General features: G+C 32.3%; 1 protein-coding gene across 1 annotated transcript in view; it reads right to left on the reverse strand.

The window, feature by feature from the left end:
- Positions 1-15131, reverse strand: part of LOC129220326 (RNA-binding protein 42-like) — a 70195-nt gene extending 55064 nt beyond the window's left edge. The window contains exons 1-4 of the mRNA XM_054854726.1: positions 14995-15131; positions 8571-8698; positions 4351-5202; positions 1217-1411 (exon numbers count right to left, since the gene is read on the reverse strand). Coding sequence (XP_054710701.1) covers positions 1217-1411; positions 4351-5202; positions 8571-8698; positions 14995-15047 — 1228 coding nt within the window. The 5' untranslated portion in view covers positions 15048-15131. The remainder of the gene's footprint in view (positions 1-1216; positions 1412-4350; positions 5203-8570; positions 8699-14994) is intronic.
- Positions 15132-15338: the final 207 nt, after the last annotated feature.

Genomic DNA, 15338 nt, shown 5'->3' on the forward strand with positions numbered 1-15338 from the left:
AATGCAAGCTTGTGAATGGAATGCATAACTATGCTACCACAAGCTCACATTGTTTCTCTTTGAAAAAAAAAAAAAGGTTCATCAGACTGTCAAAATTATATTTATTGCTATTTTATGCTTTTAACACTTTCTTTTTTGCTTATTTCCGGCTGGTACTTCATTAGTTTGTAAGCATCTGGCATTACCTGTATCATGTCTTGTATATATATTATGTAGTTTTTATGAAATATTTTGCAAAAACTTTTTTAAAAACCTTGATGTATCACAAAACCTCAACGTAAGGTTGGCAATGCATCATGATGTAAAAATTCCTATGTCTGTTAACCTGACACTACATAGCATATTAATATCTGCAGCTTTCACACCATTTGCCAAATCCTCAGTACTAACCATTGAATTTTAGAAGCATCATTATTTTTAGTTTTCTTCACTCTGAATCATCAATTCACCATCACTGTTTGCCTTAACTAACAACAGCCACTTTTTAAGAGACTACTTTTCATTTTTAAAAAATATAATTAAGAGAAATATTCTCAAAAACATTTTTTTTGCTGAAAACAATGAATAATTACCTGCCTCCTAATAAATTTCATGGAGAGTTTTTAAATTTTTTCTCTTGGCCAAAAAATAAATTAAAAACTCATCCTTTAGAGTTTTCATTTTACTTGGCCCTTCTCCACATAAACAAACAAACAAGTACATCAAGACAGTACTTACATACATTTGAATGTATTGACGTCATTATAAAAAAAAAAAAAGTTGAAACAGATTTGTTATTGATTAAAATGAAATTTATGCTGAACCTTCAACGGAAACTTTTGCTAGAATACAATATACAATATCTGTACCTCAAAGTCAAACTGACGTAAGTCCAAAAATTGCGATTTCTATTTATTAGTGCATTGTATGTAGAATCCAATTCCGCATTGAGCCATGTGAATGTAATTCTACAAAAAAAAAAAAAAAATCTTTTGTAATTATTTACAGTGTGGAAGGACCACATGTCCCATCTTTTGCTTACGCCACATAAACTTTTTTCCTCTCTCCTGCAAAATAGTGACTGACTAGCGTCAGTCTGGCTCTGAAGTAGATATTACCTTTTCAAGGCAGTAAAAACATTTAAATGAAACTCTTTTCAGAGCTTATCACTAAAAGTCTGTTCAAAATTGCATTAATCAACATAAAATTGAGAGAACAAAGTAAGTAAATTACTCACCATTCATTTCTCGCATTGCTTTGATAAAATCTTGAGGGTCTTTAAAACTGACAAAGCCATAGCCTTTGGTTTTATTTGTTCTTTTATCTCTGATAACTTTAGCTTTTACAAATGACGTATATTTGCTGAATGCTCTGATCAAAACTTCATCTGTAACATCATTTCCTAAATCTCCACAGAATATTCGGAAGTCATCTAAAAAGAAGCATCAATCAATATATTTTCATAACCAAATAATGAAAAGCGAATACATTAATTTTGATTACTAAATGCTCTTATTTTACAAGGGCATAAACTAAGTACAAACCATCAAATATAGTGCTATCAAATGGAACGACAATGCTGTGGTAAAGATTGTTACAAATAATAGGAAAATTTTGCCAATTTTAAATGCTAAACGATAAAGGCGCGAAGAAAGAAAGGAAGTCCTACCAAACGTTGTTTCAGATTACAAAAAGCGTATATGGGAGGCGTTGGCCTACACGACAATGACAAAGCTATTGCTGCATAATGATTGAAGGTAAAAAATGTTGGTGGCTGAAGGTGAAAATCTACCAGAAGTCGATGACGCGCATATCGATTGCGATTAAGAGCTCATCACATCACAAAGTCCATCGATACACAATTTTATACCTGTTTTCGATGAAAGTGGTCAAGACTAGTGATGTGCCGGATTGTTAAAAAAGTAGATCCGAGCATGCGGATACGGATCTGGATCATTAGTGTCAAGATCCGCGGATACGGATCTCAAATTTTTTTTTTACCCAATTCAACTATCCAAGTGCAAAATTTGTTGCGGAAGGTATTCCTGTCAGAATAATGGCAGTTTTTTCAAAAAATGTCAACTGCGGCAAAAATATAATCAAGACTATGATTTACTCTTTAAAGAACTCTCAGTTACAATTGAGGGAGAGTTGGAAGGAATGAGCCAGCACTGCATTAATGCTTTGATGGAATGTGAAAAATTATTTCTAGCTTGCTCGGTAGATGTAGGATACAGGAACAAGAATGTGAAGCGCTATTGGACAGGCTAGAAATAATTTTTCACATTTTACTTCAGCATAAATGCAGCGCTGACCCATTCCACCGAACTTACTCCGACCGGCGAAATACAGAGCCGGAACACCTTTACAAACGGTAAATACAATAGAGAATTTAGTCTCACTTTTTTGGGAGGATGCCGAGAAAAACAAAAATGAAGAACAACAGAAACTCCAAATCAGTAACAAAAGCTAATATTAAATTAAAAAACCAAAACATGTCCCAGAGAGCCGACTTCACATTAAGATGAATTTCACGGGTCAGATTACACATTTGTTAACAAATATGAACTGACAGCAGGTAAAAAATTTTAAATCATTGAGCTTTTTCTTCTTATCTTTGACTATGAAATCGTTACTAATCATGCGCATAAAGGCTTAGAATTGCATTTAAAATTTACTCAACAAGATTATAGTTCCTACTGTATATTAGTTGGAAGTTTCAAATAAATATCAAACGCAGAAAACTTCGTTGTTTCAATTAGGGCCAACATTTTTAACGTACAGGTAAATTTTTACTACCCTAATTGTGAAAAACGTTAAGTCGGTTTTTAATTAATATCTCCGATAATTAAAGTTCTACAAAAACGAAGTCAAGCTAAGAAAACTTTCGATCAAGTCAGCTTTCGAAAGAAAAATGAACTATCAAAATTGGTTTATCTGTTAGGGAGCTACGATGCCACAAAAAGACACACTGATACACACTTTTAAAACTTAGTTTTCCTTTCTTTTTGCAATGGGGGGGGGGGGGAATACAAATTGGCTTCTGAAATGATACCTTAAAATTTAAATAGGGAATAAAACCTAATTTAAGCGGAATTTTAATAGTCTTTTATTCAAATATTTAAAAATTTTTAGAATAGAAATTATCTGTTTAAGATCCGTCAAAAAAGTAACGGATACGGATACAGATCTTTATTTTCCCTCGGATGTCCGCGGCTACGGATATCCGGAACATCACTAGTCAAGACGATAAAGAAATAAGGGAGGATGTCCCTACAGCTGATCAAGCAATTCAAAGTAGAAAAACTCTAAAACAATTTTTACTAGCAAATGCACGTTTAGGGGCAAAATAGCAAAAAAAAATGTTAGTATAGAGCGTTCTGTAAATAATGTTGTAGCTAAAAACAAAAAAAGGAAAGATTCTAGATTTTTTCCGCTCGTTCATTCGTTAAGTGAGAAGTTTTATAAAATATCCTTAGGTTCTTATGGCAAACCCTGATTTTTACGTTTTCCCGCTTGGTACGTTTTTTATCACTGGTGCAACAGATGAAGTAATATTGGGATTCAACTGTATAATTAGATATTTTAACCATAAGCAGTTGAAGTAGATTAAAAAATTAATCAAAAATCATTTTAAAAGTCAAATTTAAGGTATTGTTTTGAATCTGAAATCATAAACTTATTAAAAGAAATATTTTTTGTTGAATTCAAAGCAAATGATAGACAAAGGCCTAGTTTTAAATGAATACAGTAAAAATGTATTACTATTATCAGATACCAAAATAATTTTGACTGACCTTTTTCGAGCAACTTTTACAAATCTCCTTATAAAATAACATTGAAAAATAAACTATCGAGGGCAATATTCAACCAAATTACATCAAGGAGATTTTTTTTTTTTTTTTTTTTTGAAAGTGATGGCTTACTGGTGACAAAAAACATTTTATGAATTTAGAAAATAATCAATGTTGTATAAAGTTATTCTTCTGAGCAGGCATAAACATTTTATGATTAAAAAAAAAGAATATAACTTAGAAACATATCCTAGTTAAATCATAATTAAATCTTAAATATATTTCTAGGGAAACTGACCTTTTGAGTACTTAAATATTCTTTCCTCAATTGAATAACAGATAAAAGAGAAATCCCAGAAGCTAACTACTCTGTATTTTTAGTTTCTGTGACAATTTTAAAATGGTCGAAAACGTAAAACAAACAGAACGGGTGATTTCCAATGAAAAGCGTTTCTAGAAGGTTTTAGGACTAATGGAATAATTAATTAATATCATTCATTAATAGGATATTTCAATTTAGACAAGGTCCCCCCCTCCCCAACTACTTTGATTTTATGGAGCAATAAATAACAGTTACCATTTTCCCATTCCATTAATGAACTGTCTTCCCACGTTTGCCCACCAGCCATTCGAAACGTCTTTTTTTTCTTTTCTTTTTTCTTGCTTACAACAACTTCTTCTCCAGGAACAGGAGTAGTAACTGGAGCTGTAAAATGGCTTTCTTCAGAACTTTTTATAGTTGGTTTTTCTGTCCTATAAGTCGTTGTTGTGACTGTTGTATTCACAGAATGTTCTTGCCCATTAGATGATGCTATGGATTCAGAGAAAATTTCAGACTGGGTCTTCATAAATGGAGCTGCATAAATTGCAGGTGCAGATTCGACAATGGTTGCATTTTCATCCGACACTGAGGACACCGTCGAGTCAAAATTTTGTGCCATATTATTTGGCATAAACTGTTGAGGTTCACATGGCATATTCATCCCTGGTCCCATTTGACCTGCAGATGGAGGACCAAATCCTGGAGGCACAGGCAAAGATACACCCATGCCTCCCATTGGTGGAGGCATTTGTGGAGGTTGCATCTGCATATGAGACATAGGATGCATGGCACCAACTGGAGGCATAGGATGACCTGGCATAGGTGGTCCACCCATAGCATGTCCTTGATTCATTGGTGGACCAAAAGGATGATGATAGTGAGAAGGCGGACCCCCCATAGGAGGTCCTCTCACTTGTATGAAGCTTTGTCGTATTTGAGGAGGTCTTGGAGGAACTCTTTGAAGCTGATGTGGGATGAACCGTACTGAGCCAGCAGTCATCGGAAGTCGTTGTTGGGTCATAGGTGGTGGTGGAGGTGGTTGCAAAACACTGCGAATAGGTGGCGACAATGGAGGGGGAGGAGGTGGTGCTGCAGCAGCAGCCAATACTAAAATTAAGAGAACAAAGCATACATTAGTCCTCCTTATATATTTTTTATTTCATACATAATATTTTCAGAAGTCAAAACTTTAATATTTACTGCAACAGAAAAGCAAAATATAGTGCAACCATAACAGGAAATATCCAACATGTTTTAGCATAAATTAACAGATTACTGAATACACAGTCGAGTCCCGACTTACGCGAGGGATGCGTTCCAAGACTCCTCGCGTAAGTCGAAATTTCGCGTTGTGGAAAAATTTATGTATATTTGTTTTAGAAACATACCGAATTCTTTTAGACATTTATAAACACCCTCAAACTACTTTAAAGCATTCCTCAAATGTACATTACAGTTTCTTACTTAAAGAACTAAACTTTTACTCTATTTGAAAAATTAAAGGAAAAAGTTTAATTCAACATGAAATACTTTAATGTGCACAAAATGAATGATCAAAGACTTAAATAAAACAGTGTGTAGTGATAATAAAATGCTGCACTACAATAGTGCTGTACAGTGGATTAGTAATAATATTTAGTGAAGTAACATTTGGGTAAAAAAGGGAAGATGATGATGATTTATGCTCCATGATCAGATCGTTATCTAATACTTTATTAAATTCGGTTGCTTTGCATTTTCTTTAAAACGTTCCCATTTATGGCAACAGCCCACCTTCCCAATCTCTTTAATATACAGTACAAGAGCAGCTTCCATTTTCATAATACTTACTTTGCTTAGACTCTGCAAGTTCAATATTGAAATTAAGTTCTGAACTTTTAGGGATATATTTTGTTTGACTTTTAATTGTACGCATGGAAGATTCACTCATACTTATTGCGTTGCTACCGTCGACGTTTTGTAGTTGTTCCAAGCATATCGAGAATCTTAAACTTTTTTTTTTACTGTCAGAAACTTTCTTTGTTTTCCCATCTTCGCAAACTTTACATGAGAAATCGTTCTAAGGTGCCATTATATTTCATCAATTGAATGAAAAAAGAATAAATAAATGAGAGATGCTGAGCGGTTATTTGATTCCCTAAGAACGCGATGCGTAGACCAGTTTGATATGGGGTTTTTCGCTGTCAGTGACGCTAAAGGTATGAAATAACATTCACGAAATCAATATTTAGTTGTCAATAAACGAAGTCGAAACCTCCTTCTAAAAAATATTTGTGTTGTGGACGAGAAATTCGCGTATGCTCTAAAACTCGTAAAAAATTCACGTTATAGCCATTTCGCGTAAGTTGAATCGCGTTGTAGCGGGAGTCGACTGTACACGTGTTTTGGGGTTTTCAGAAACCCCTTTTTTAATTCAAAGTTGTGAGCTTTTGGATGAAAAGACATCCAATAAAAGCAACGAAAATGAACAGCAGACAACTTTAACAGCAAAAGAGTAATTAACAAAAATGAACAAGACAAAATGGAACTCAGAGCCAAAATTTATAGCATAATATTTATATCATGTATTTATTTCTATAGTACAACCATGTCTGCCAGCAATACTGTTGCGAAATTCTTAATTATATCTTTATTTCAAGCATACAAACTAATTTTTAGTTACTTGTATTCATCTCAGCAGAACAGAAAAATCAATTTTGCATTAGATCGTAAATTACAGAAGCATATGCATGCCATTTTCAGAAAAACATACCAGTGTTACAAATAATTCCATTCTGCTTAGCGGCCTCAATCAGGGATGCAGTGAAGAGGAAGTGCTGAGCTGAGGAATAAAACTGCTTCATGAACCTCTGGTTTTAGGTCTATAACCAATCCTAATAGGGCAGAGTTATCAAACTCACAAAATGGGGAGAAATAAAATGAAAAGGTAGGGGGATTGTTTGTGCTTGGAACTAGATGATTGCTAGTGCAAAATTGATAATTTTCATGTTCTTAGACATAAATTACAAAAGAAATTAATTCACAAAATTAATATCTGTATTTGTGAGTCCACTATTTTTTCATTAAGTGACTACTAAAATGAGAGCAAAACGAAGAAGACATCATTACTTAATTAAGCTAATTATCATACTTATTAACTGTAGTTTTAATTGGAATAGTACTAATTTATGCAATTAACAGTTAATGTTTCTGATTTAGCATGCCTCCATTTTTAAAAATCGTACAACCTTGGACCCTTGCCCCCTTAACAAAATCCTAGCTACGTCTCTGCCTTGGGCATGGCATAGTACAAAGTATTTTAGATTACAAAATTGACATGTTTCCAAAATATAGTATTCTATAGCAGTGAAACTTATGATTAAAAAATAGAAGAACCAGAAGAAAAAAAAAGGAATACCAGGAGCTAAAATAGAAGTAAGAAAATTTAGAATTTATTAAAGTTTTAAAAGGAAAAATACAAAATTGCATAGGGAAAATTTAAAAATCAAGAGATCATTCACTAAAACGTTTGTTTATTCCTCAGTAACAACAAATGTAACAATAAAAAAACAACAACAATAATTCAGGAATTAAAGTCATGTTTTAACAAAATACAAGTAAAAAAAACTTAATATAAAACAAAGTAAGCAGATTAAGATAACATGCATAAAATAGCTTTCAACTTTCAAAAGTTAAAATAATTACAGCAGGGGTGCCCACCGAGGGACCTCATGGTGCAGGCTGTGCCATTGAAATTTTTAGAGGAGGGGGGGGGGGGGTCCTTGATGGGTATTTTTCTCTTTTTTGAAAGGAGACACTCACTCTTGGGTTGCTCCATGGTACAGAGGCTCCTTTGCTTCGGGGAGGGGGATTGGCACCCTTGTTTACAAGCTGCAAATTACTGCATGCATTTTTCTGCAAAGCATGTGCTCAGTGTTGGCAAGTTTCCCGAAATAGATTTGTGCAAAATAATTGTTAAAGTTCAGCACAAGGATAGCCTAAAATATATCAGTTTCTTCAATCCCTTAAACTTTAAGCCGCCCCCCCCCTCAAAAAAAATTGATTTTTGGAGTACAAATAAAATTTGAGGAACTCTAGGAGAAATGAAATGCTTGGCAGCTATGGCATTCTACCTCATAAATTTTTGGAGATTATAAATACTCAGTTAACTCACCATATATCTTTAAAAGTTCAATTTTTTTTTTTTTAAGACTGCAGTTGTAAAACAACAACATATAAAAAAAAGGGGCTGTCCATATACGATGTCACACTTGGAGAGAGGAGTAAGTGATCATTTATGACAAAGGAGAGGGGGTGAACAAGAAGTGTGACGTCCCATATTTTTTATAAGAACATGTTAATAAAAAATAGTGTGGGATGTGACAGGAGGGGAAGGGTATGGTGAAGTGTACCAATTTGTGACAAAAGGTTCAAAGTGTTGAAAACGATTGAGACATTATTCACAGACAGCCCAAACGAAGAAAACATAAAATTACCTTCTGGAATTAAGACTGAAGGGGGTGGTCCAGGTGGTGGTGACAATGGTTTGCTATTAGAAGCTGTAAAAACTTCAGATAATGATGGAGTCTTTATTTCAGAGGGAGTAGCAATTTCAAGTTCAAACCTATAATTCAATAATATTTAAAATCACAATTATTTTGTCAACAATTAAATAAGTAAGAGAGTTCAGAAGAAAACATAAAATATGAATCTTATTGTGGTACTTTCAGGTTACATAAGTGACCTTCAGGGTTCAATTTTGCGTTTTCAACTCATTGGTTTGAGTTTATTGACTCACGGGATGCAAATTTTCCAGAAAAGCACACATTTTTTTACAAGAATATTTAACTTAGTGTTTTGCAATAATATCATCTATGCTTTGCACAGATGATATTCTAAAAAAATCAAAGTAAAGCAAAAGGTAACAAGCTAAGCTACCATTCAATTAAAAAAACAATTCAACAATTACTAGTGATACACATGAAGTAATTCTAGAGTTTTAAGCTCAATACTTTGCTACCAAACATTTATAAATCTAAAATTGTTGAAAATAATTTTTGGTTTCCGAAAAATCATGTACAAAAGTTTTAAATAGATGAGAATTTTTATGTAAACAAATTTATTATTATTTTTTCTCTGAAAAACCTGACATTATCCTACAAAATATTTCAGTCAATAAAAATATTGAAGAAAATTGTTTTTAATTATAAAATGATTTTCTAAATCTTCGAACTTAAAGCAATAATGATACTACTGTTGAACAGCGAGTATCCGATCTGTTAAGATGATTTTATTTATGTATTTTTTTTTACTTTTGAAAATAAATATTTTATTTCAAAACAAATAAAGAATCTAAAATGTAATTATTTTAAACGCTAGCAGTTTTCTAAAAAGGCTGCAATATCAATTACTAAATTTAAGTTCAAAATAAATAAAATAAATAAATTATAATAAGAAATAAAATATTAAATTAGTTTACTTATAAAAATTACCTTAACAGATATGATTGGCGAAATTTTAATATAGGCAACAAATATTGAAAAAAAACCTGAATTTGTGCAATTTACAACATTTTTGGACATTTTAAAAATTTACCAACAAAAATTTATTCATTTCCACATTTTATTGAAATTCTTAATAAATTCTTTTGACCAATTTTATTTTCTAAATTCTTTATTAATTTAAGCAGGGGTCTGTCCAGGATTTTTCACAGGGTCCGTTTTTTGTGAAAAATCAAATAATTTTGTGAAAAGTGAATTAATTTTGTGAAAAATCAAAAAATTTCGCAAAAAAAAAAAAAAAAAAAAAAAAAAAAAATTTTTCTTTTTGTTAAAACGAAATTTTAGAATTTAGAGATGGCACAAACTGCATCAATTAAACTTAAAGTTGAGTGTTTTCCTCTTCTACGTCGAGAAAATCATTCTGGATTTTTTTTACTAATATTTGGGGGGGGGGGGCATCGCTCTTTCAAGTATCAATATTTATCTACCATTCTACATTATGTTAAATTATACTAGATATATTTCTGTACTGTACTTAAAATAATTGTAACAAAAATATAAATAAATAAAATAAAATTCAGACTAGGGTTCAGCATTCAACTTTTTGACCCAAGACACTCTTAAAAAGCACAGAATTTCGTTTAAAACTTATTCAGTGATTTAAACAAAAATAAAAAGATATTTCAATTGTTTACCTCTTAACAAAGCGTAATAATCATTAAAAATTCGAAAAATCGGATTCCCATAGCGGATGCAAAGAGATCGCAATTCTCAAAGTGAAGGCATCAAAAGTATAAAAACGGCTTGTAAAAGAAATAGTTTTGATAAAATTATTTTAAAATTGCATTTTAGAGTCCTATGATAAACATATCATTAATATCTGTGGACACAGTTGACCCAAAAAATAAAATTAAATAAACCATCTTGCTTTAAAAACTTGAAATGAGAGTTCTAACAGAAATAAAGAGACTTTTCATTTATTTGAATCCTAATAAAGCTAAGTTAGCTTGAAAAAAGAACAAAATATGATTCTCATATCGGATGTTAAAAGATTGCATTTTTCAAAATGTAGACATCTAAAGAAAAAAAAAGGTAATTAAAAGAGTTTACTTAAAGTTAATCATCCTTGTGTTAGCATCGAAAAATCAAAACCCATATAATTTTCTCCCAAAATAACAATTAAACATCGCACCGCACCACTGTAAAAACGCAAATATTGACAAGCTGGCAAAATGATGAGAATATTTTCTAATCAAGTCATTATAAAGGTTCAACGCCAGACGCTAAGTGGTGATAATTTTGAAGTTGGTAACACTATCTGAAGCGATCCTATTTTTTCCCTCACCTTTACTATCCCTTTGCAGTTCTAAGTTCATTTCCCAGATATATATTATTATTGTTTATTAAATCATGAGCGGAGAAAAGTGCGTACCAATGCCTTTTCAGAAAAGTTAACAAAAACACCGCTGCTAATTAGCTGTGATAAAACAAACAACCATTATATTTATTTGGCAGTAGCAATTATTTATAGCTTGCAGGAGCATCCCAAGAGTGCCGATTTTTTTTTTTTTTTTTCAAAATTAGCCGATTTTGTATAAGCTGATCCCTCTAATTTGACTTTAAAAAAGGTTCCAAAAATTATCGGTTTATACACAGAATTATGCGTTATTTTGCTTTCAGATTTGCTCTTTCAATAAACAATTTGACATCCGATCTTGTTTATCAGAATTTTGTGAAAGGTCCGTTTTGTTTGATCGGGATTTTGTGAAAGGTCCGTTTTGTTTGATCGGGATTTTGTGAAAGTTCCGTTTTGGTTGATCGGATTTTTGTGAAGGGTCCGTTAACGGACCCAAATATCCTCTGGCCAGACCCCTGTTAAGACATGGGTGAAAATGTATGTATGATACTTTTATGAGTCTCTTGAATCAACTCAGATTCAAATGAATTGGAAGTTTCTTATAGGTGAGAAAAAAATAGAAGTGTACTAGTCCTCAAGATAAGTCCTCAGTTATATAAGAAAAGTTTAAAACAATGCTAAACACAAATTTATTAATGTTCAAGCAGTAGAATTACATAGCGAAGAAAAACAATCCGCCAATATATATCATGATATATATTCGATATCTATTTTGAAAAGATCATGATATTTTGATATTTATTTTTTCAGTGTACAACATTTGCGAGATAAAAATTAAATGTATTAATCATACTAATATTTTTATTTATTTATAAATAATCAAAAGTACCTAATATTTTCATATAACATTAATATAATGTAAATGATATAATCTTTATTTTCTATTCATAAATTGTTAGAAATGCAACAATTTTAATTGGTCAGAAAAGAAAAATAAATGTTTCATGGATTTGTACTGACTTATGCATTATTTCTGAAATATATAAAATTCGTAAAAGTAGTTAACCAAAGAAAAATGAGTAAAGCATCTAATATTTAAGTAATTCAATTAAAAACAATATAAATGTATGAGTTATGCTAAATTTTATTTCTAATAGATTAAATTATCACATTTTACTTGATTTTAAATATAATTTGTACTTATGTCATTCAAAGTACTGTACATTTTTATATAAAATGTATTTTTATGGTTATAAATAATGAAGGAAACATTAATTTTAAAACTGATGCATTATAATAATAAAAGTTTTAAAAAAGAACAGTGATTTGAGGAAGCAGTTACTATTTAATGACTTAATCTTGTGTTGATCGAAAATATTGGATATATATCAAAATATCCGATATGTATCAAAGTATCGGATAGTTTGGATATTTTCGAAAATATTATGATATTTTTGAACCCTGCAAATGTTTCAGTTTTGGTAGTTAGCTATGTAGGATGCTCATGAGACCCTTTCAGCAGTCATTGCTTACTCTTTTAAATAGTGTAATTACTTTTCTATTCCTATATCAGGAGTGCCTACCTGGGGGGGGGGGGGGAGAAGGTTCATGGCGCAGACTGCACCATTGAAATTTTTAGGTGGGGTTGTTTTGAGCAGTATTTTACTCATTAGGGTGGGGGTCTCTGAGATATTGAGAGGTGTGGGGTGTGCCCTTGCCTGTAGACAGGGCACCACTGCTTATATTAAATTCGGCATCCATAAATAAAGTAGCCCCAATTCAGTTTATATTCAAAAGGTGCACTAAAAGTCCTCAGATATGTACGATACACCAAGACTTTTGACACTTGAATATAACTTAAGTGATAAATGGAAACAATCAGTTTTTCAAAATTGAAGCTCCCCAACCGCAATTTTAGCTGACCTTCGATGATGTTAGGAGGGGGAAGGGGTTTGGAAGCTCTCCCATGCACATTTATTGTCCTTCTGGAACACAGTTTAAGGCGGTCTTCAGCAATGTTTGGGGGGGAGGGAGGTTTGACGGCACTCACTTTCGAAATCAAAACACTAATAGCAGATTTAGACGACCTTTGGTAACAATAGAGAGAAGGGGAAGTTCAGGGGCTCCCCCCTGAAACTTTTTTGAAATTGTAGGGTCTAAAAACGCAGTTTTAAATGATCTTTAGTAATTTTAGGCTGAGAAGTTCCATTGCCCTTCGCAGCAATTTTTTGAAATCGGAACTCCAACAACATAATAGCAGATTGTCTTCAAGCAAGTTAAGGGGAGAAGTGGGGATTTCTTGAAATTTTAGTAATAAAAATACGATTGTATGCCATCTTTGGAAACGTTATGGACTGGCAGTTTTTCGTAATTGAAGCTGCAAAAAGGCAATTTAAGTCGACCTTTGATCATATTTGGTGGAAGTGTTCTCGGAAGATCTCCCCCGGATATGCTTCAGAATTTCAGCCCTAAAAACGAAACTTAAAACTATTTTTAATATTGTTTGCAAGAACTGCAGAGAGGAAAGAGGGGAGGTGAATTTCAATAGTAATGCAATTAAAGAAAGGAATTCACAGTTTTGGCATGAAAAATTTTTTTTTCTTGAAATTGAGCCTTAAAAACAAAACTTAAGACGTTCTTTCATGATGGTGAAAGGGCGTTTTTCCGAAAGTTCTTTTCAGTTTGAAGCCCTAAATACGCATAACCAACAAAAATCGGTCACACACACACATATAGAGACTTCCAAAAATGGTCAAACTGATTCATCTATTGAGCATACAAATTCAAGAATTTCTATGGATAAAAAACTTCCTTCTATGTATTAGATATCGAAGAATGTAAAAATGATTCATGAAAAATAGTTAACATAATATTAAACTGCTCCACTTCCATCTGCGGAGTACAACATTTTTGAAAGTTTGATAAAAATCATCTAATGGTGAATTCAAAAATTGTTGCTTTAAAAAGGATACAAAAAACAGAAGTAAAATGGAATGAAAAATTCTTCATGAACTCAAATTTGTTTGTAAAGAAAATCTGTATAGTAAAAATCGTTAGTCAGAAGCAAAAAAATGTTATTTTAAAACCTAGCTCTAATTGGATTTTTCCGGTTTTAGTGAATCCATGAAAGGTTGGAGGAAAAAGGGCAAAATTTTAAATAAAAACAAAAAAGATTTTAAAAACATTTTATTTTATCTATTTTTCATTTATTTTTTCATTGCTGTCACACGTATTCATTGTACAGAATTGTATTCGTTCCAGAAAAAATCATGATAATTTAAAATGAAATCAAACTGTCTGAACCTTTTTTCAACATACTCTAACGCCATCCTGTGTCTAAGGTGATCTTCAGTTAAAAAAAGACAAGGCTACTAAATTTTGGAAGATGTATGTCAAAAAGGTATAATTAATGCATCTTACTTATTCTCGTTGAAAAAACTTTAACTTTACTTTCCTCTAAAAATTTCATTTTCAAAACAACCCCCCCCCCCCCCCCCATCCCTCAAAAAAAAAAAAAAAAAAATTCTGATGGCGCAACCTGCGTCATAATCCCTCTTCCCCCTGTGGGCACCCCTGCGGACATTTACCCATCCGGTGCAATCTCTAGTTGGTATCGATTAAGGAACAACGTTTGCATAATAAGTTAAAAAATTTTTTTGAAAGTCTGAGATGGTGATAACTTATCAAGTTCATCATGCTCATTACTTTCTAAAACTCATTACACATGACCGTCAAATAAACCTTTTTCAAAACAGTTTGAAGGAAAAAAGCAGCTGAATGAGAGTGCTTTGCAATATTTTTCTCAGATCCGTTCATTATTAAGAAAGAAATAACAGTAAAAGTTAAAACAAGCATTTTAAAGCCCCATCTTTCATAACAAGCTCATAAGGGTGAAACATCAAAAGATTTCTTAAGCGTTGAAAAGAAACTACAGAAAAGGCAAAATTTTGGAAACGTTAAACAAAACTTTTACTAACCAAATATAACTACATTACAATACCAAGTTTTAAAGGGCATAAACAATTAACTCTGAATAAACATAAATAAAGACAATTTAACTACCTGCTCATCTCCTCTTCCATTTCCTTTCTTCGTTCTTCCGTCATTAAAGCCATCTTGAGTTTTACTTTAAGTTTACCCTAAGTAAATCTAAAATTGACAAAGTTTATTTACAACGGAGGATGCAAATTTGAGTCTTATTTCCCGTAACAACACAGTTACAGTTAATACTTATGAGCCAGCAAATAAAGTTACAGTGAAGAGCAAAAGCTGGTTTGGAGATTTGCAACCGCTAGCGACGGTAACACTACCGCACGCGTTCGGAAACGATCGAGTCCTAATAACGGTTTCGATCGCTTGCGGTGGCACCGATGCAACCGGTGCCTGTTTCCGAGGCTGCGTTCGGA

This window comes from Uloborus diversus, chromosome 4, assembly GCF_026930045.1.
Source record: "Uloborus diversus isolate 005 chromosome 4, Udiv.v.3.1, whole genome shotgun sequence".
NCBI lineage: Eukaryota > Metazoa > Arthropoda > Arachnida > Araneae > Uloboridae > Uloborus > Uloborus diversus.